Genomic DNA, 23,343 nt, shown 5'->3' with positions numbered 1-23,343 from the left:
TTTTTGGGGAAACTTAGCTCAAGCTTAACTAATACAGTTCAGGTTCAGAAATCTATGCTTAGAGAGAAAAGAGAGAGAGCTGGGATCTCACCAGTCCAAGGCACTCGGGTTGCAAAGCTGACAGGGTTAAAGTTCTCAGCACCATCCTTGAAGGGAGATGATCTGCCTCCTTCAGCCCCTCAAGAAGAATGCAGGTGGTATCAGCACACACACTGCTGCCTTTACAGAGTTTTATACCCTCAGTTCAGCTTCTTTCAAGCATTCTCAGTAGTGTAAATCAAATTGTCTTTTCTATTGACAAGGGATTATCTGGTTGGAATATCTCAGGAAACTGATTGATACTCAGGAAACACATACTTGGGAGCCAGCTTGACATTCCTATGGATAGCAGATATACTGATGGGATATCTCCTGGTTCTTCAGAAACAATAGATAGCTTGCGGCCTCAGGGTTTTGGATTTTTACTTGTGAACAAGCCTCAGCTTAGCATGACTTTTCCAGATCTTACTATAGTCTTTTAACAGATTTAAGGCAATTATTGGAATATTCATAACCTTTTGTGGAGAGGATTTCCACCAGTCGTCCCAGGAAAAGTATGACAACACTTGTGGTCAGGGCTTCAATGGGCTGGACGCTGTGATGAACCCTTTACCATTGTTCAGATGTTGCCCATCCCCCTGACTTGGTGTCTTGCCTCAACATTCCCTAACCCAGCAACCGAGTTTTAGCCAATTAAGTTTACCTAGGCCTCCCATAGTGGGGCTGGGGAATGTACAGCCGGAGATGCCTATTAAACTTTTACTTCTGCTTAGAGGTGTGTGTGTGGGGGGGGGGGGCGGGGGAGAAAAGTCCTTTGTAAATCCAGATTAGAGCTGGTCTCATAAATGCTGAGCTGGGTGTGTGTAAGTGTGGGTTGATTAGCATTTGGAGCACAGATTCCCCATCATGCAGTGCTCCCCTGCTCCCCCAATTCACTGCAGTCTCTGCTTTAGGCTTTCTGTTCTCCATCTTTCATGTAAATGTATGGTCATCTGGTTCCATCTCGGTTGCAAATGAGACCTAAGGCAGTTGTTTCACTCGTCACCCTTATCTGGAGGGTTTTAGGTGCATCTCTGACTGCATCTTAATCAATTTCTGTTTAGGTTGTGGGGGGGCGGGATTCTTTGCGAGTCAGCCAGTCTGTGTCCTGTGTCAGGGTTCCCCAAGAACATGGAGCTGAGAGGTAATAGCAGGGGGTGTTGATCTGTGCCCCCCTTCCAACACAACACATTTACCAGCTGGAGGCAGCTGTACCACGAATCAGATCAGTATTGGCTGATATGCCTCCTTAAGAGTCAGCTATTGGTATTGGCCCCACAAGTCTAATCAGTGCACCCCTAATCAGAAGGGAAATTTTAGCCTCGTTTAAATGATTATTTCTACAGGATTAGAAAAAGGTACTCTATAGTGAAAAAAGGCTGCAGTAATAAACTGAATTACATGATATTTCAGCATATTTGCAACTTTCATTTTTACTTTAATAAAAAGTAATCCACTGTTGCCAACTTCCCCTGCTGTTAGATTCCTTGGCAGGCACTATTTCTTACTTATGAGATGGATCAAGGCTGGAGTTGGGAAAGATTAAAAGGAAGTGTTTTGTTTTTCTGATTATTTTTGTGGTTGTATTTCCCATTAGGGGAGCCTTTAGATAATCTAGTTATCCTTTCAACACTCAGTGACTAACTTTCTTGCATCAGTGCTAGATGAATGAGATTGTTTTTCATAGATCAACAAGTGACAGTCCGAGGGAACTGATATTAGTGGACATGGAAGATAAGAGCAGATGAAAAAATGTAAAACCAAGTATTAGTAGCTGAAACATGCATTTTGGACTTGGACAAGTTTTCAGTACAGCTTGACCTGATTTTTTGTTTTGTTTAATGTTCTAAGAGAATGTAAAGTAACATTATGAAACCTTGAGCAATTAATCTTTGAGAATAATTAAAGCTGTGTAGGCAAGTTTCTGCATTAAGTTGCAAAAGTTAGTTCCATCAAGTTGCAAACAAGTCAGCTGCAGCCTTTGTATTTCATATGTTGTAATCCAATTAATCATTCATGTGATTTCTATAAATGAAATAAACTTATGTAATAAAATGAAGACCATCCTATAATGTTTAGTGGCCATACTAAAATCAAAGTTACTGTTACTTATAGATAAAATATGGTTTTTAAAATGTAAAGCAATAGTATGACTAATTGTCTTGTAAATTGGTGGAATAATGTCAGCATGTTAAAGATGGCATTCTTTGGCATGTTTCATAGGCCAGAAATATTAGCAACTGGACCAAAGCTGAAGAGGGTTTGTCCTATGCTTGTTTTTTTTTTTTTAAATGGTCTTACGTCACCTTTCTGTTACATTTGGTGTTTATCAGAGGAGCAAGGTATGGTGACTTGGTATCACAAGAGATGCAGGGAACTCCATCCATCAGTGGATGGTTGCTTAGATGGCTCTATTTTATATAGACTGAATATGTGTTACAGGGGAAACCAGATACCTTTGAAGAGGTTAATTTGCAGACTGAAGGTCCTAGCATAGCAAGTTGCCATGTCACAGTAAAACCATGAAAGGATTCATAATCCTAGGTCCTAGTTTCTTAAGCAGCTATATGAGAATTGTTCCACTGAATTCGATGGGACTATATAAATATACAAGTTGTATGCACAGGAATCAGACATAAGAATTGGAATAGAGCATTTGAGAGAGCGACATTCATTATTTTTGGCTCAAGGGAAACGGATGAAGACTGAATAGTTTGGATGACTGGTACTGGGATATATAGCTTTTACATAGTTATTTGACTTGTCCATGTGCTCTAAATCTGTTTCTTAGTAGACAGATATCCATACTGCAAAACAGTTACATCTTATGCTAAAAATCACTGTCCATGTTGACATAACAGGCCAAGGAGATATCACTGCTCTGTGATTGCCAAGTCATCCCTACATGAAGCTAGATCCAACTGAGACTGAAGCTACTGGCAGCATTGGAAGAGACTGTACTGCTGCCCAAGATGAATGTGTTCACTGGGTTAACTTCATTTTCCGAAGCTGGGTTTGTTTGGAACCTTCCTTGAAGCCCTGAATTGACATACAGTTAAGGAATGCCATCTATAATTAAAGTCAATTATATTGTTGTTCATAAATTACAATAGAAGTGATGAGTTGGTAATTGTAATACTTATTTTCATGACTGACTGTGTAATTTCTCAAACTATGACTACTTTTGGGAAGTTACATACAGCCTGTTAATAGCAAGAGTTGATTGAGCACTTTAAAAAAAAGAAGAAGAAAAACAGCCACACACATACCACGCAAGTTATTGAGTAAGGTAGGACACAGGAAAATGTATAACTTCATCTTCAGCACAGGAGATATTTACATTGAATAAAAACCAATTGATTTGTCCCTGCAGTTTGGAGGGTTTGTTTGGGGGAAGGGGGGAAAGAGAGAGAGGGGAGGGTTTACTGCTGTAGTCTGAATGAAGTAATGCAAAAAATTAAAATTTGGTATTTAAGGTATTTCTTAAATACGTGGTGTTTAACATGCAGAGGGGAGTGGCTATATATCACAGCTGTAGATTTAAAAAAAAAAAAAAAGAAAAAGAAAAAAAGGTTTGGGGGGTTGCTTGTTTTAGAAAGCAAACTAGAAAAGTATTCCCTTTTGAAATCGAACCACACTATAGTATAGCATTATGTTGTGTGTAGGGAACTCGGCATGCAAATTAATAAAACTGCTCCAAGATGTCTCCCATATAGATTAGACAGAAGTTAGAAATGTTTGCTAGGAGAAGGAGGATGGGTATAAAGAAAATGAGTCATGGGAAGAACATTGAGTACTGTAAAAGATAATATCTTTTTATTGTGTACACAATGCACTCAAATTTTGCTTTTCACAGTATGTTGCAGTATACAGGTGATTTGTAGGAGCCAAGTCAAGCAGATAGCTAGAACAGCAAAGTAGGAGTCAGTGTGTCTACACACATGCTTTATTTACATTAATACCCATTTAAGGCACCCCCCCCCAAAAAAGTGCTCTTGTGCTAATGTGAATTAAAATAGGCTAATGTGCATTTTTCTAGTACTTCACAGCAGAGTGCTTTTTTTATACGCAATCTTGGGAGGGGTTGGTATATCATACACATGCGGGGGGGGGGGGCGGTACTTTAGTTACAGCAGCTCTGAGAGCTACTAATTAATTAAAAGCACCTGGAGCATCTTGTGCATCAGCTGTCCCTGCACTTCAAAATGGTGATGGGGGCACTTCATCTAAAACTCATTCAAGCTTCAGATAAAAGCACCCCATCACCATTTGTGTATCAGCATTCCTGTGCTTCAGAGACGGAGGCTGCTGGAGTACGGTAATTACTAGGCCTGTGTGAAGGGGCTAGTATTCACTTTGTATTTGGGGGACTGATTTGATTCAGTGATTTGAATCCCAGCCCAGCTCCCAGACTCACCGGGTGCTGCCAGGCAGGGGGCTATCCCCACTGCCCCATGCTGTGGAGGGCTCTGCACGAGCCTCTGAGGCCACTGCAGTTATTTTTCTTTTGGGGGGTGGTTCTTAAAGCGCCAGAGCTGGGGCAGACAGGCAGGTTGTGGCAGAGCCCCCCCATGCAGCATGGGGCAGGAAGGGGCAGCAGGGATCAGCCCCCCCACCCAGTGAGTGGGGGCTTTTAAAAAAGCACTGGGAGCTGGGGCTGATGGGGCAGCCATGGGGTGTGGGGGCAGGTAGGGGATGGGGCCAGGTGGGGGTTCCCCCCACAGCCCCCTCCTTCCAGTCCCCCCACCCCTTACTTACCAGCATGGAATCTGGGCCCAGCTCTCTGCTGCAGCGGGCAGGGACTGCCCGAATCATCGAAGCTCTCTGAATCGATTTAGACCTTTTAATTAGTTCCCCGATTAGATGTGGAGATCCGGCCACTGAATAGAACTGAATCTCCTTTGAATCAAATCAGTACTCGAAGCTTTGCACAGGCCTAGTAATTACCATCCTGCAGCAGACTCGATTAATCAAAACTCTGGAATTTCAGCATGTCAGAGCAGCCTCCCTATCCATGCGTAGGCACCTGGTGGTACTAGACTCGGTGCACATTAATGAGTGTGTAGGTCTGCCTGCTGTTGGATGGTTTATCTTGAAAAGTGCTTGAAGTGAATTTGTACTGCACACAAGATCTGGGAAGGCACTCACTCTAGGTGTATGGAGTGCCTGATAGGCAAACCTCTCATAAATGCCGAGTGGATGCTAGGAGTCCTACAGGGAATTGTAAAAGGTGAAAGATGAAGTGCAGGTTTTAGTTTTGCAAGAAATCAATTGGCACCAGAGATTCAAAGATAGGGGTAGCCCATTCAAAGCCAAGGGCAGGGAAGAGTGCTTTTAGGTACAGCAGATTAGCTTGTTTTAGGATGGTATGCTATCAACCAGGGAGACTCAAAGGAAAGAACAGTAACTGGGAAGAGTGACTTTTGTGCCAGTCTGTTTTGCAGTAATAGGAATTCCCAGAAGTTTACATCACATTTGCTCAAAGAGTGGAGAACTTGATTTAAAAAAAGGGAAACATTCAGTCTGTGACATTGTCGACTGACAAGAAGGAGAATGCATATTAGTAGGGACCTACCAAATTAATGGCAGAAGTGGGCTTCATGGCAGTGCCTCCAATTTCAGGTTCCCCTATGCATCCCTCCCCCTCCCCCCTTGTCGATTGGCTGAGGGACCCTGGTGGCCCTGCTGCCTGGTGCTGACTGGCCAGAAGGCAAAAAATGGTGCCATATTTAAAAGTGCAGTTTTTGCCTCCCTACTGATCAGGACCAAGCAGTGGGAGCCCTCTGCCAGTTGGCGTGTGCGGGACGGGGGGTGCACAGGGGAACCTGCAAGATTAAAAGGAGCCACTGCAAAGCCCACTTCCACTGTGAATTTGGTAGGTCCCTACGTATTACTTCTGAAGTAAACTGACTGAGAAGTCTGTCCATTATCAAAGGTAAAAATTGTTCTTGTAGTCTATAGTTTACAGACGAAACTAAACAAAGCTTCTAGCAGAGCAACAAATATTGATTACAGGAATGGAATAATTCCTTCAGAGGTTTAGAAGGAAAATGTCCACTGACAAATAATTGAGGATCAAGTCTGGAGAGTACATCTCTGCACAGTGCATTATAATAGCTTATATGGATCCTCATATGATGAAGTAGTCTGCTTCTGGTACCCACAAGTTCATTTAGAGCTACCTTGGCTATTTCTTTGCTAGAGATACACTGCAGACACCCTAGTTTGTAAATAGTATGCTTTTATCAGAAAGTTGGAAAGGCAGCTCATATTTGCTTGTACTACTATATTTATTAAATTAAAAGGTGAGCTCATAGTCTTGGATTTGAGTACAAGACAGCAGAGGGGAAGGTGGCTGCTGTGGCTCCTGCTCCAGCCAGGCTCAGAGCTGCAGCCACAGCACCCCACCTCTCTTCTGCCCTTCCACCCACATTCACAGCTCCATGCCCTGGACTAGAGTGGTGCTGGAGTATATGACAACACTGGCCCCTACCCAGCCAGGGGTGGCTGGAGTGGTGGCGACAAGTCCAGGGCCGGGGCAGTTACTACTGCTGCCTAACCAGGTGAGGACTGGAGCCACCGTATGTTCTGCATCCTGGGCCAGAGCTGCAGCTGTGGTTAAGTAGCAAGGGTCAAGCTACTTGACTCTTCTGCTGCTTTCTCCACTGCAGTGATGGGGGTGATAAATTTTAAGACAACCTTCCAATAGGTAGATTCTAGACATGGAAAAGTTACAGGTTGTCCATGTCTAGAATCTAGTTACTGGAGAGCTTTCTTGAATTGGTGTCAGTCCTGGGGCCAGTTTTGTTCAATGTTTTCATCAGTGACCTGGAAGATGACAGAGTATACACTCAGCAAGTCTGCAGGTGACACAAAGCCCGGGGGGGCGGGGTTAGTAGGTGTGTTGCCAGCAGGTCAGGGGGAGTGATTGTTTCCTTCTATTCAGTACTGGTGAGTCCATATCTGGAGTACTGTTTGCTTTTGTCCTGCCACCCACAGAAAGGATGTGGGCAAATTGGAGAGGGTCTAGTGGAGGGCAACAAAAATAGTGAGGGTGCTGGGGGACACAACTTTTGAGGAAAAAGTTAGGAAGCTAGGCTTATTGAGTCTAGAGAAGAGGAGACAGAGGGGATTTAATACCAGCTTTCAGCCACCTGAAGTAGGGTTTGAAAGAGGATGGAACTAGATTGTTCTCAGTGGTGGCAGATGACAGAACAAAGAGCAATGGTCTCAAGTTGCAGCAACGGATATTTAGGTTAGATATTAGGAAGAATTTTCCTACTAGGAGGGTAGCAAAACATAGGAACAGGTTACCCAGGGAGGTGGTGGAAGCTCCATCCTTGGAGGTTAAGACCTGGCTAGACATAGCTTTGGCTGGGATGATCTAGTTGGGGATGGTCCTGCCTTGAGCAGGGAGTTGGACTAGAAGAGACTCCTGAGGTCCTTTCCAACCCTAGTTTTCTATGAATTCAAAGTAATTTTAGATTCAGGTAAAGTATATTCAGATACCAGAGATTAAGCCTCTTATTCCCTCCTAATCGAAGTTGTTCTGCTTGTTTCGTTTATATTGCAATAGCAGCTTCTTAATGATAATGAATAAGAAGTTGATGAGGGACCCCATTGTTAGATCACCTAAAGCAAAGAATAAATACAATGCTCATGTACAGTCTTAAACTGTATTACAGTAGTTTTGTTCTCCTCCCACTCCCCAAGACTTCATCATAAACAGCTTCTTTCTTCCAAAAAGTGAATTTTGTTATGCACTATCCTATGGGCACTTTTACCTATGGGCTAGCTACCCAGGGCACAGGTATAGTTTAGGCCAGGGAGCTGGAGTTCAGAGAGGCATGGTGTCAAACTGGATTTAGAAGTCATAGCCAAAGTTAGATAAGCTGGGATCAGAAACCAAAGCCAAAGAGAAGGTAAGCTGAGGGGTCACTGATGTCAGAAGTCAAAAACCAGAGCTGAAAGTCAAATCAGAATCACAAGCAGAGAACCAGAACAGGGCATACCAAAGGGCTTCTGGTCAAACCAGAAGATCAGCAAAGACATGCACAGCTGATCACATACAGAAACTTGTAGGTTTGCCCACACAAAGAGAATGGGCTGGGCCTGGCTTTTAAGAGCTGGGGCCGGCTGGACCTGGCTCACTCAGCCCAGCTGGGACCAGGGCCTGCTCTGAGCTTGCTGCAGGTGGAGATGTTTTGTTTTGGGGATGACTTGCCCTGATCTCCTAACTGGGACTGGCTGAGTCTCGGATTCTGGCCTGGCCTCATTACGGATTTTCGGGGGGGATAGAAAACAGCTGGAGGGGGCCATATTGTCTTTCATTAAGCATAAGACTTGGAGCCTTGAATTGTAAAACATTTTGTCACTTCTGCTTTAAAATTATTTGTACTTTGCAGCTGTGATATAAGTTACTATTATTCCAATGTTAAAAATTTGTGAACTGAAGCTGAGAGTATAAGTGACTTGTACCTCAGAACTGAGGCCTCCAAAATTGCTAATCTGCAGAGTTGATCTAAAGTCTGTCTTACAGTCTCAATGAAATCAGTGGGCAGCAGAGATGAGGCTCTAAATCCCCAGAGGTGTCAGACATCCAGTATATTCAACCTAATGTTGAGTCTGAATGGCAGATTCACAGTCAACAAATGTTAATCGTGTTTATGAAGAAAAACTTTCAGATACGAACTAAAAGTTCTCTTCATGAGTCTGTGTGCGACCGGAAACTATAATTCTGAAAACTCTGAATTTCCCTATGCCCTGGATCTCTTCTGGTATTGATGCTGACACCTAGAATGACATACTTTTAATGTTAACATTAACTACTTCATTGCTGATCATTCTGTGAATGTGTATTAAATCCATAGGGCATGAATTAGGAGCTCCTGCAGAAAAAAGGGAGGCGGGGTGGGAATTGGGGTAAAAGGGCTAGAAACACAATGACAAGAGGAAAACTGTGTTAGTCTGAAGTCGGGCAGAAGGTAGGGCAGAGTGGCACCTTTGCAATTAACTGGTCAAGGAAGCACAAGCTTTTATAGGCAATTCTCAATCAGAAGAATGAAGTCAGTATGAAGTGGAGTCCTGGTCCATGACTAGAGCTCCTAGACATTACTGTAATGTCTGTCCTAAAGGAAAAGGAACAAAGCAGAACTAGTTCTGGTGCTGAAGAGTGTGCTACTTGATGCATGTTGCTAATGGCAATGGCAAAGTACTAAAAATAACTATAAATAAATTAAAACAACCCTACATCAAACAAATGTTATGGTTGTAAAATTAGATACTGAAAAGTTAGAAAACACCAGGAGTAAGGTTTTCTGTGCAACTGTAAGTTAGTAGCCTTGTGCATATGAATTATGGTAGTCATTCATTACATGTTGTTTTATCCACAATTCCTAATGGTTAATTATTGCAAGAAGGTTGGAGCCTCCTTTTGGTCTTTGTGCAAACCTCCTATTGACATTATTGGTGGCTCCACTATGAACCGAGGAGAGAATATGATCTTTTATTTATAATCAGTTTAATTTGTGTTCTCCAAGATAGGGTTGTGGAACAAGGAAGGTAAAACATTCATTAACCTGCTGTCATTTGGAGCCTGCATTTCCTGTTGTGCCATAACATTTTGTTCCGCAGATGAAGATATGCATTATAAAGATGTCTTCTTATATCTCATTTAGATTGATTCATCTGGTCATTCTTCCTTTGCTCCAATAACCTGTAGAATGCAGTTGAATTGTGTAGCTCTACAACCAATAACCTGTAGTTGTCTTGGATATAAAAACAGAAGTCCTGTGACTTTTTTTTTTTTTTCATATACAAATATGGTAAACTCAGAGAACATAAAATAAGTGTATGTAAAAGAATAATCGTTGAAAAAGAACAATTTAAAGAGTGAACTTTGGTTTCATTTTGTGAAATCAAAGTAATGCATTTCTGTTTTAGTGTAATTGTCTCCTGTGTTTGAGTATGTCCACGAGTAGGTTCAGGGTCTGCGTGTCAAACTGGAGATGCATTGTGTGCTTTTTACATGCTGCACACAGGATTCTCCCTTAACATCATTCCCAGTCTGTGTTTGTCATGTTATGAAATTTATATTTAATCTAGTTGTACAGATGAGCTGATAGATAGATAGATATCTATCACAATCAATCTAAGTATTATTTGAAGTGATATCTTCTGACTGTATAAGTAGATATACATTTTAAAGATTATTTTGGCATACTCTTTCTTAATATAATTGTTCTTCTGCCATCTTCAGGATGTAGACTGGAAAGTGAGTCAGGAAGCTTTGGACTACTCTTATTCTCATAAAGGAAATGAACAATCAGACTTGCAAAAGCAGGAGGAAGAAGAGATAAAGCAACTCTTTATCTTCAATGAAGAGAATGAAAAAAGAAATAAAACTGATGGGGAAGAGAGTGATAACAGAGATGTTAGCACTGAGGTAAGGGTAATTAAAAAACAACCTGGGTGAATAGTTTTCAAAACAAATATTTGAATATCCTGTGGTCACTTGTTCTGTGCGTGCTGCTAGGAAAAATAGCACAAGAGTGATAGCAAAATGATAGCCTGTAAATAAGACATTCCCCATTTGTCTTCCGAGGAGTTAGGTTTCTATACACCAGTCCTTCCAAAATGAATATAATTAGTCTCTTAAAAACTATATTTAATTCTATGCTAGAAGGTTATTCCAGAGAAGCAGTTTTTAAAGTTGGGCACATTGGTATCTAAGAGAAGGATGTTAAAATATTTTAATTTCACTGTTTATGGTTTATCTAGATCTTCATGCCCACAAGTTTGTATTACATGTTACAGGGTTGTTGTTGTTTTTTTGAAGATTAAATAAAGGGAGACTGGCTTGGGCATATCTAAGCATATTTATGGTAGATTGAAGGAGTAAAATGAACACTGAGAGTGCTTCCACAAGTTACTTTTTCTGCACTGTCAGGCCCCTGAAAGTGCTCTTCAGCCATGACGTAACACACATGCACAACTGCAGACCACTTTTAAAATGGCCAATCGCATGAAAAATTTACCCTGGTCAAATGAGGTAATGGATGAAGATGCTTTAAAGCAGAGTGTCTTAGGAAACTTGTGTTCCCTCCTGGATTAACTTTTCCTGCTTTGTGGGGCTGGGCTCATGCTCGTGCCCTGGTGAGTGCCCTGATTCCAAGGCTGTCAGCTGGCGAGAGAGGAGAAAGGAAAGGAAGCAGCCAGCACGGTACTGCCAGCTGCTTTGCCTGGCCAACGCTGGAGGGCGGGGGGGAGGGCAAGGTGGAACAGAGCCCCCTCACCTCGCAGTCTCTCTCCCCCCTGCTACCCCTGCTCGGGTATTGGAGCGAGCTGGGCCTTACCCGAGAGGCAAGAGGAGGACTCCCTTCCCCCACCTCTGGCCTGGGTCTTTTGACACTCAGTAGCAGCACAGAGCTGCCAGCTGCTTTGAATAGTCAAAGCTGAGGGCAAGGTAGAAGAGAGCCTCCTTGCCTTGTAGGCCTGGCCTATCTCCCGGCAGTACCCCAGCTGGGGTAGTTGCCATGAAGCAAGGGGGCTCCTTTCCACCCAGCGGCCACCTTCAGGCTTTGGCCAGGCAAAGCAGCTGGCAGCTCTGTGCTGGCTGCTCCCTTTCCTTCCTCCGTCCCCCACTGACAGCCCCGGAGCTGGCGGATGAGGCAGGGTGGGGCTAGGGAGAGGGGTGGTTCAGCAACCTCCTTGAAGGCTGCTGGAGCACCCCTGCCTGCTGGCTAGGGCTGGTGCAGGCAGGTTCCAACCCTGCACCCCAATCTCTGCCCTCTCCACCCTGCCCACCCCCCCAGCTTCCCTCACCTGACCCAGCAGGCAAACTTCTGCTGCATTTTGTAAAGCACCATGAGTTAGAGTGGGCCCCTAAACGTTTGTAGGCACCCTAAGGTTGCCACAGTAAATCAGAGAAGTACTTCTGGCCTATGTCTCAGTGAAATCTGTTATGCAGTAGCTACGCCTTTTTCCATCTGAGAGCTGAGAATTTTATACTAGCTTTTCTTACTAGTGGCTCTGCTTTGTCTTGTGACCTGTCTGCTGTCTACTTTCAGTGGAGTTAGAGCAGGGGTGGGCAATTATTTCAGCTGGAGGGCCGCTTAATAAGTTTTGGGGAGTTGTCAAGGGACACAAGGGTAGCCCCGCCCCTTGACAGGTGCCCTGCCCCCTGGTTGCCATCTTGGGGCTGAAAGCCCCACCTCTACCCCTCCCCCCTGACCTTTGGCACTGGAAGTCCTTGCCATTGTTCCTGGAAGTACTCCTTTTGGGAAGGGGGTTTGCAATCTTCTAACTGGGAAAAAACAAATTCTATACTAAAAATAACATCCACAATAACATATTTTAATTTTTTTTTTTTTTACAAATCAGGACAAAAATATTTTTATGTTTGCACCATGCATATAGAGGTGATTGGATAATAGCTCAAAATGAAGTCTTACTGTTGTATAATGGGGGAGAGTATGTGGAGGACTGGGGGGGTATGCATATGGGATTTGTGGGGGGCTGTCAGTGTATGTGTGTCGGGGGGAGGGTGTGGGGATATGTGTAGATGTAGGTTGGTGGGTATAGAGGGTTTATGGGGGGGTTGATATGGGTGGGTATAGGGTTTGTAGAGGGCTGTGGGGTGTGTGGGTACATGGTGAGGTGTGTGCACATAGCTGTGAGCAAGGCTCCCCCAGGGGCGTGTGGGGGGCTGGGTGTGGGGAGGGGTGTGGGGGAGGTTGTGGGTGGGTGCAGTGCCAGCGGGGTAAGTGATTTGTATGTGGGGGAGGGTGTGGTTCTGGGGTTTGCGGGCGAGGGTTTGTGGGTATGGTAGCGTGTGCATGGGAGCCCCCCATGCACACACCCCTGAGCCAGTCAGCATCTGCCCCCACTCTGCAACAGCCTGGAGCCTGTGTGCCCTGGAGCACCTCCCTGCCACTGTCAACAGCGCACAGCCCCAACCCTGTCCCATGCCTACTCCGGACTCACCCTGGCAGGAGCAGATCAGCCAGAACCCACATGCACAGCCCCAACCCCAGCCCGCACCATGCTTGCTCCACACCTCCCACCTCCCTTGGGCATGCAACGGGGCTGGGGCAACTCCATGGCTGGACTGCCTTTTTTAGGCAGCCCGGGTGGCAGTGCCTCCTTCTGACTGCTGCTAGCCTTAGCCTCATGGTACCAGTGGGGACCCATGTGCACAGCCCTGACCTGACCCACCCTGCACTTGCTCTAGACTTGCCAGTGTTGAGCAGTGGCAGCAGCGGTGACGGTCAGGCAGAAACTGTTCCTCAGCATAAGAGAACAGCAGCCCCTTCACTTTGCTGCTGCTGGGCCCTTCTTGCTGCAGCCACCTGGAGCTCATGCTTGGTGCCCTGCATCTCCAGTGCTGTCACCGCTGCCTCCGGGCTGCCCAGGAGGGCAGCGGTGGCAGCACAGAGCAGACACAGGGCAGCCCAGTGCAGACTTCGGGTGGCTGCAGCAGGAAGGACCTGGTAGCAGCAAGGGGGCGGGGAGCCGCTTTTCCCCCACCCAGGAACAGTTTCTGCCTGGCAGCCACCTCTGCTGCCACTGCTCACTACTGGCGATTGTGGGGCAGGCCAGGGTGGGGCTGTGTGCAGGGCTTCCCATTGGTACCATGGGGCTGGGGCCAGCAGGAATGGCAGCCAGAAGGAGCCACTACCTAGAAAGGCAGTCCAGCTGCAGAGGCACCCTGGTCCCACTGCGTTGCCCTGGGTGTGGCAAGACATGCCACAGCTAGATGGTGCCTAGGCCAGGTGGGACCAAGGGACCTGCTGCAGGCCAGACAAAGACCTGTTTTGCCCATCCCTCACTTAGACCCTTTGAGCATGTCTACTGTTTCTAAGATAGCAGGTGCAGCCTTAAGGAGGAAGAAAGCTGGAGTTAAAATGCTCTGCCTGAAACTTCAGCCTAGAGACACCACTATATTTTAAACGTGGGGACATGATAGAAGGTTGAAATTTGCTTAAATTTGTTCAAATGATAGATTCTTGCTCAAAATCACAAACCAATTAAATATGCATTAGTTGGTTTGAACTCCCTAGTCTCCAGTTATTAAAGCACACAAAAACAAAAGTGTGAGTTTCCACTGCATGAGCCAGGGAAGAGGGGGAACATGCTCTCTGCCCTGAGCAGAGGAGGAAGAATGTGTAAACTCTTTCTAGCAGCCTTGACTTTGTGTTGTTTGTCTCTAAACAAATGACTTTTTTCAAAGTGTTTTTGTTTCCTCCTACAAAGAGCAACAGAAACCCTGTAGATTTCCCTCCCTTCTTAGAGGATTGGTTTCTACTGCTTTCATCACAGAGGGAAAATGCACTAGATAACCTAAATAGGTGGTTTGTACTTTTTTTAGTAAAGTATCAAATGTAACAATATCTTTACAGTCTTATAGGGCTTTTTGGGCACTTCTGTATGAGACACGTTAACATGCATAAGCCTAAGTTAATGCACATTATGGGCACGCAGCCCCTGAATCCCAGGTAAGGCTGCTGGAGCCAGCACAGTTGCTGGTCCCAGCCTCAGCTACCCCCACCCAAGGTGCCAGAGGGCGCGTGACATGGGCATTCCCTGGGGACAGCTAGCAGCAGCACAAGGTTGTCCCCAGGAAACCAAACGTCCGCACTTATCTGGACATTGCCAATGCATTCTTTGCATCCACCATCACTATGGAAGCTGTTTGGGGGCTAGAGAGAAAAAGAACACAAGATTCCTGTGGACATTGATTTGGGTTGTGGTAGCACTGTTGATAGAAGACTAATGTTTGTCTGTTTATATTTTGGGGGATTGGGTATGTTTTTGAAAGTAGATCTGGTCCACAGAATGACAGTTGAGCACTGCTGGATTAGGACTTTTCAGTTTAGAAAAGGGATCCTTGAGAGGAAACATAATGGAGGCTTACAACATTAAATGGTGTATAGAAAAGAAATAGAGCTATACTATCAAAATACTGGAACTAGGGGACATAAAATGGAACTATAGGTAGTAGGTTTAAAACTAACAAAAGGAAGTGTTTTCATACAATGTGTAATGAACTTGTGGAATTAGTTGCCACAAGGTGGTGTGGAGGCTTATATTTTAACTCTGTTTAAAAGGGAATTGGATACAACTCATGGAAGAAAAGTCCATCAATATGTATTGAACATGATGCATAGGGGCATAGCCTCTGAAACAGAACTTCTCACACCTCTGAATGCTGGAAGCTGCAGTGGGAGAGAAACAGGGGGTGGAAAATTTTGGACATGCCCTTGGCATCCACCCTCCACCACTGTATGAAACAGGCTAGCGTGCCAATAAATGGCACTTCCTTATGTTCTAACTCTTTGTTTAAAAAACAATGATATCTTTCTTTTTAAGAACATAACTGAGAACAACTCTGCTTCTGAGTCTTCAGAAGAGCTAATACAGGGTTACTCGTTTGGAGAAATATGGCAAGATCTTCTCTCACCGGAGCTACAGGTAAGTGGAACAGAGAACATTATGTGTATATACTGTTTTTTGCTTTTTTTAAAATGTGTACATTGTCTCTAAATTGTATAAGTGCATCTTAACTTGTTTATCCAGTGCACTGCAGACTGGAGACCCCATGTGTAAGCCCAACTAAGTACTACTTAGCTATGGTGGAATTCTTTGCAATGCATTTCATAGTTAATGAAATGGAGAAGGATTGTGTTCAAGTGGTTGTTCATATGCATGTTTTCCCTGTGGGTACTCATGTGTCTCAGCCACTTGAGCTTGGAGACTTTTTGGTTCTAGTAGGATCTATAAATGACATGCACATCTCTGTTCTCCATGTGCTCCACATTGAAGGCATAGAGGTCAATGTGCAGAGGTGTAACAAAGTAGTTTGTTGCCCGGAGCAGCTACCATACACGGGGGCAGCATCGATTTCTGTGTAGTTCCGTGCAATTGTGCAGTGGCAGCCACTTTTTTTTTTTTTTTTGCTCCCAAGTCAGCAGCTGGGGGAACTGCCCAGGTACCCACACTTGTTACACTGCTGGCACAATCAGTTTCCCACTCCTTGGTTCTTAGCTGCCCTGGCTTGCTTAAGAGGCAGTGTCCTTTCTAGTCTACTCGCATTTAGACTATGGCCCTTTGAACATTTTTTGCACCTATTTTTCTTCCTTATCATTTTCCCCTGTTTTCTGCTCTCCTTGAGACTGCTGTCTTGCTTTCTTCAATACAGTTTTCCATTGATTTTTTTTTTCAGTCCTCCATCAGGTACTTTTTTTATAGCCTCAGACCCTCTTTTAACAGTCGACCATGTAACATTTCCTCCCCAACCCTCCTCATGTTCTTAAAGTGTCTTTTTTTGTAATTGAGAATCTTTTGCTTTTTAAAAAGGTAGTCATTTCAGTACTACATCTCTCATAAAACTTGTCAAAAACTCATGCCAAATTAAGAGTGGTTGTTACAGGGTTAACGTTGGACTGCACACCCCGCCCCCCCCCACCGTGCGTCCCGCCTCCCCCTGTTTCCAGGAAGGCACAGAGAAACTAGCAGCCATCTTGTAGCACAGTGTCTTCATGAAAAAGCCAGCTTTAGGCCATGACTCTGGAAAAAACCCTTTTTCCCTATATTCTGCCTTTCAAAAAAACAAGGCATGTATCTTATTTGGGGACATGTGGCCTTGAACCCAGGGCTCTGGTCTGCCTGGCATAGTGGCTCACCCTGGTCTGCCACTTCCCTAATGGATCATTGGGGTAGACCCAGCTGGCCAGAACCCTCCATGTACACCCACACTCTGCCACTGAAGTGGCCAGCCAAAGTCAGCTGACATCTTACCCCTTCCCATATAGGACCCTGACCTGGAAGTAGAAGTGTTCAGGAAACAAGGTGCAACATTGTACCTAGGCTGCTGCACCCTTGGATTGTGCTGTGACTGAGTCTAACCAATTCTTTGAATACCTGACCTAGCTAGCCTTCTGATCTCACATTCTGCCTGACCTCTTGGACCTCCAATTTGGTTTCCCAGATGGATCTCCTGGGATCTTATGGCTGCTTCCAACTCTGACCCAGACCTAGGTACTTACAGCCCATCACAAGTTGCCTGGAGCACTACATGTGGCAAAGGGGGTTCAGCATGGAGGCAGATTCTATATTGGTGCTCCCAGATCCAGTCAGGCCAGAACAGCTGGCAGATTGCTTTTGCTCTGAAGATGCTAAAAGATCAGGTCTGGCAGGTGGTGTTGGAGAATCGGTCCCTCTGCTCTCATGTCTACCAGCTCTAAAGCAAGGTTTCTGCGTGTTAACCTCCCGCCTGGAACCCCACTTACCCAACCCTTTACCACCAAGATGGTGACCAGCTGTGTTTCCACGGGTTCCTCATGCAATACCTCAGCCTATTCGTAGCCCAACCTGAGCTCTACACTGAAAACACAGCAAGGGTGAGGCTAGTGGTTAGTCTCTTAACAGGAGATGCTCTGAAGTGGGCTGTACTTTTGGTGGAGCACAATAATCCAGTTCCAGATTGAAGAGCATGCCTCATGGACTTCACATCCATGTTTAAAGACCCTCACCCAGTCTGGACAGTGGAGATTGTGCTGTGGTGCCTACATCAGGGGGAAGATTCTGTTATGGTGAATGCTTCCCTCTTGTGCTACTATGCAGCCCACACCTGAGGGAATGAGGCAGCCCAACTCCCTTATTTCTGCTGGGGACCACGGGTGATCAAGGACAAACTGGCTTGGTGGAAACATCCTCAGAATTTGATGTGTGTGTAGACCTGGCTGTTCAGATTGACCTCTGCTTCTGGGAATTCAGAGGGGAAAAGAAAGAAGCCTTGATCCCTCCAGGGCCTCACCGTACTGTGGTAACTCCCGACCCCATGCCAGCAGGTGGGGGACTCTGACACCCCATACCAGCAGAACGGGAACACCACCAGCAGTAGCAGTAGTGCCATGAGGATGGGGCCCCCCCCAGACGAAAGCACACCACATGCCCCCAGAGAAGAGGTCAAGGTGAATGAGTGATCCCAGGCCTGGTAAAGGGAACTGGCTTGGAGTCATCCAGAGTCCTCAAGGCATCCATAGCCCATGAAGTTTGTGGCATACCCAGCCCAAAAAAGGCCCAGTTACTGTTATCTGCCCACCTCCAAGTCCCAGGGCAGAACCACTTGTTCCCTGTGATGACCATCCTGCTAGACTCTGGAGCTGCAGGTAATTTCATAGATGAGGCCATAATATGAAGGCTACAGATGCTGTGAAGGGGATGATACAAACCTGAAATCATAGAGCTCATAAATGACTTGCCCCTGGCTTTGAGCCTATGGGATGGGAAACCTCCACCCTCAAGATCAATCTCCTGCTACACAGGCAAACTATATGGTTTGGGGCCATTTGCTCCCTGCATTACCCTTTGATTGTAGGGTGCCCTATCATCATGGTGCTACTGCTGATGGTGTTCCCGTTCTTCTGGTATGGGGTGTCACAGTACCGCACCTGCTGGCATGGCGTTGGGAGTACAGGTTCCCCCACTGGAAAAGATTCCCGGGTTCCTAATAAGCCTAAGGCATTCCTCCCTACACCGTTGTCTTGTTTGCTTCGTTCCACCTTCCCAAAAATCAAGACACATGTCTTATTTGGGGGGAGTAGCATGCAAGATAAAGAAAGTATTACTAACACTTGTGGAGTCACTGCTGTAACTGAAAGGAATGAGGAATATTTATTTATTCATTTATTCATTCATGCATTTGCTAGTATTTTCTGTGCAGTCAGTTTCACCATAATGTTTCCCTTGTTCAGGTATGTCTCACATAGCAGTCAAAAATATCTTTAAAAAATAAGAAACTTCAGTTGTAATATTACATCACTTTGGCAAATCCTCAGGGTCATGAACTCTACCTGAAACTACTACTTTGCTTTTTTATGATTGTTTTTGAATAGTGGATTCAGTGAAATAAGAGCAGCTTCAATATATATGTCTGAGAGGAAGAGTCAGTAGAAAGGGCTGGTGATGGATTAAAGCTTGGTTAGGCTTTCAGTCAGGCTCATTTCTGCCACTCATTCTGCAATGAGGGACAGGCTAACTGCTTGAGTGCTGATCATTGGGCAGTTCCTTTTCATAATTCCCCCTTGTATCCGGAAGGATAAAGTGCTCTCGCAATTCACTAAAAAAGAATCCAAGAGTAGCTCAGTTTACAGCAGCATAAAGGACATATGATGCGCTCTCAGACATCCTAGCAACATATGCAGGGGAGTGCAGCACCAGCCAAAATACAGTATCTAAAGTATGGTTTTGCAGAGTGGCTGTGTGTAGGGTTGTCTGACCTAGGTGCCAGTCACCCAAATTAGCTCTGCAGTGAAGACAAGGCCCGAGTGTACAAGAGGGAGAGTTCAACATTTCTTCCAAACTAATTAGTTAAATAACTAACGTTGATATCTTAACTTAAAACTAGACAGGATTATTTATGTAAGAATTTAAATGAATGCAGCCTTTCACAATTGCAGAATGTTCTGAGCTTTCTGCATACTCTGGAAGACGGTATTGTATTGGCTCAACTGTGATCACTTCCTTTAATGGACAGCTTCACAGCCGTAAAGCTTTTTGTTTCCTTTTGAGAAACTTAGAAACGCCTACCTATGGCCAGCACTGGATTCTTTAGAAAATAATGCAATCAGAGAATAGATATGGACCTATATATAATTAAGACAGAATTCTTCCAGCTCTTTTAGTTTAGTATCATTATGCATCCTAATAATAGGGATAATGCTAAAAAAGAAGGAAAAAGTAGGTGAGCCAGCATATAGGTGAGAACTTAAGTTTTGGCCAGAGTTGCTGATGCTAATTTTTTTTCTCCTTTAGAGAAATTCACTGGGAGATATTCAACCTTTTGCTACTAGTAGCAGAAATACAAATTCATCATGTTCACACTATAATGTCAAGTTGATCCAAGCTATTAGCCATGATGTCAGTCTTCATGAAGCTATGTTTCTGAGATCAAACAACACCACAAGGATAAATCCAGAAATGAGAAGCTTACAAAGACAAGAGCCTTTTCTACAATTAAATTCTAGCATCATAAATCATGAATCACTGCTTAATGGGACCAGTTTGATGGGGCTGTTTCCATCTGTTGACATTAGGAACCTAACAAACCAGGATCATCTAACAAATCTTGAGGAAAATATATTTGATGAGATAAATGCAATGTCATTATTTTTGGAGGAAGGTTTTGATCATATGGCAATCTCCCAACTCTTTAGAGAACTAGACTCTGATTCTGGACTTTCTATAAATTCTAACCACAGCACCGCCTTTTCAAATTCTGATTCATCAGCTTCTTCAGTCTGCAGTGAAGGTGCTGTTGGTTATAGCACTGATGCCAGATCTATTTCCCATGATGTCTTAAGAGCTGTAGGGAGTCATTTCCCAGAGCCAAGTAAATATTCCCATATGGATTATCAAATAGATTTAGACTGTTTGGGGAACTCAACACTTCAACAACTTCTTCATAATCACACTTACAATCAGCTGCCAAATCAATTAACAACCACTTCTGAGCATTGTTCCTTGTTGCCTGGAAAACCAGATGAAGAAAAGAGCAGATGCCATAACAGTACAGAAATCTTAGTTGTGATGAGCACCATGCAAAAGCCCTGAGATTTCCATTTTCTATAGATGAAATGGTGAGCATGCCTGTTGATTTGTTCAATAGCATGCTATCAACCTACTACCTGACAGAGTCCCAAATATCACTTATACGTGACATAAGGAGAAGAGGAAAAAACAAAGTTGCTGCACAGAACTGTTGCAAATGTAAACTAGATGTGATCCTGAACTTGGAAGATGTTTGCAACCTTCAAACACAAAGGGAGAGCCTTAAGAAGGAGAACTCAGTGCAATAAATCAGTTAGCCTTATGAAGCAAAAACTATGTGACCTTTATCATGACATTTTCAGTAGGTTAAGAGATGACCAAGGTAGACCTGTTAACCCGAGCCAGTATGCTATTCATTGGAGTAGTGATGGCAGTGTTTTCATAATACCCAGGAGACTAGTCAAATCTGAACATAAACAAGATGAGCAAAAGAATGGAAACAAAAAAAAAAGTGTTCAGGACATCATTTTAAAGGGGGGTAGTGAAAACAGAGGCATTAATACTGGAGACCAGAAATGCTTATAGTAATATAAAAAACAGCAACCTGGATAAAACTAATATTCCTAGACTTGAGAAGGTGGCCCTTGTGTTTAATGATTTAGGAAGATTTTATATATAAATACAGTAACTTGTTAAGAATTAGAAGCTACAACAATTCAAACCTTCCAATTTAGACTGAGCAGTTGAACTTCACATACAACCAGAGTTACTTGAGGATATTAGGCCATCAGTAGAAGCATAACCTAGTGTGCATTTTTTTGCTGTTAATGGAGTCTGTGCTCAGCATTGCCAAATACTGTGTTTATGGGCACATATGGACAAAGAGTAATATGGAGCATTCAGGGTCTAAAAGTTAATTCATAGTTGAAACTAGGAACACTATTTTCTTGAAGAAAATTTGAAATAATGCAAAAAAAGGTTAAACTGGAGATCAAAGCTGTAAATAGAGGGTTGGAATTTTATTTTCACTCTAAATGCCTGACTCTTGAAATGTAAAGTGACCTTAGATTTTGATTTAGTCTGTTAGCACTGGAACAAAAATCTTAGCCTTGCAAATGTTTGTCTTTTAATGGTTTTGTTTTTAATTTATGCATTTTTTTTTTTCTTTTTGTGGAAGTAAATTATGCTTGTTGTGTCTGTATTTCTTCAAAAATTCTCTCTTCCCTAGTTTTCTGAAGGGGTTCTGGAGGCTTATATGCAAATTTATGTACACATACATTTATAGTGATAGTTTCAAACACATTTAATACTGGCATTGCCATTTTCTCCAGCTACACCCAGACATAAAGTTTGCACTAAATTCAGTACTGTGTTACACCAGCCTTCTGTTTAAAGCTGAAGGAATGCAGTGGTGAATCAGTTCTTTTCTGTGATTTGTGTTCCAGCCTTGTGTTGTACTTCTAGTGTGGCATTTCTGTCTCAGTAAGTTGACCCTTCTCCATTTCCTCCAAGGGAAAATTACATAAGAAAAGTAAGTTTTTAGATTGTGCATTTTATTTTTATTGATCTTTTTGTAAGCACCTTACCTTTTTTAATCAGCTTATTTTTAAAGCAGATTTGCTAATAAGAATCCTTTTTCAAAATTACATTTTTCAAGTCTTCCAGTTTAAACAAACTACTAAATTATTTGTCTTACATTTATAGCAGCAAGATCACAATGCATTTGGCGGTAGCATTGTATATGATTATATGGCTTAGAGATTCTAGCTTTAGCCTTTGATGTGGATTTATTTGTGCTATAAGTGCCAAAAGTATTTACCTCTATTTGCAATGGCTCACGTGTTCAAATTCTGACCTGAAAGAGCTGCAGAATGATGGCTTCTAAGAAAAGCAGGTACGCAATGTTAAGCTAGGGAATTAAGCCAAAAAAATGTGGTAATGTACAATACCACCATTAGCTACAAGATAACAGCATAAAGACACTTGGTATCTTTTATAATACAAAATACTACGAAAAATATAGTATTAAGTTTTATAATACAGAAAAAATGGTATCCGTTGCATCAGGATTGTCGCACAACAGCTTTGTGTCCAGACACTTGAAAAAGTACTGTGGTAAGCCCATGTTAAATTCCCTTTATTGCATCAATCAGTGGTGTGGAATTTTCTGAACTTATGTTAACAGTGATTTAGAACAGCAAATGCAACGTTATCCATTCATAATTTGTAAAATCGTGTAGTTTGCTTGATAATGCAAAATTTATTCTTAATTGTTGTGATCAAGAAATTAGATTCCTATTAATATTTTTTCAAAATGCATTTGTACATTAAAAGATTTCTTGAATTTGTGTCCATTTCATTTCTAAATAACCTTGCCGCATTTCTAGAAACACTGGATTAAATTTGCGTAGGTACTAACTGAACAGTTTCTTGAAATGCTGTTTAACATTTTCTAACATTTTAGAGATCACTTGTAATGGTTAGCATATAGACGGAATTCTTTGGATCACTGGCCTTTTTTTTTTTTTAAGACACCAAAGCTTTTATATATTCTGGTTTATAAAAGAAGCTCAGATCCTACAGGTTTTGGAATGTAGTAGGCCTGTGCGAAGCAGCAGGTATTCGCTTTGGATTCGGCTGATTTGAAGGGACAGTGATTCGATTCGGTGATTCAGATCACTGTCCCGATTTTAATTTGGCCAATTCAGATTCGGA

At 43.4% G+C, this 23,343-nt stretch overlaps 1 protein-coding gene across 1 annotated transcript; it reads left to right on the top strand.

Moving 5' to 3' along the window:
• Positions 1-2,983: 2,983 nt before the first annotated feature.
• On the top strand, positions 2,984-22,988 carry NFE2L3 (NFE2 like bZIP transcription factor 3). Its single transcript, XM_090049802.1, is given in 6 exon segments — positions 2,984-3,091; positions 10,337-10,522; positions 15,448-15,549; positions 19,894-20,647; positions 20,650-20,920; positions 20,922-22,988. Coding segments are annotated over 6 exon segments (1,713 nt in total). The 3' UTR covers positions 21,214-22,988.
• Positions 22,989-23,343: the final 355 nt, after the last annotated feature.

The sequence above is a fragment of the Crocodylus siamensis genome, chromosome 5, assembly GCF_052110815.1.
Source record: "Crocodylus siamensis isolate JL-2025a chromosome 5, ASM5211081v1, whole genome shotgun sequence".
NCBI lineage: Eukaryota > Metazoa > Chordata > Crocodylia > Crocodylidae > Crocodylus > Crocodylus siamensis.
The sequence above is the reverse complement of the archived record's forward strand: the minus strand, read 5'-3'. Positions and strand labels throughout refer to the sequence as shown.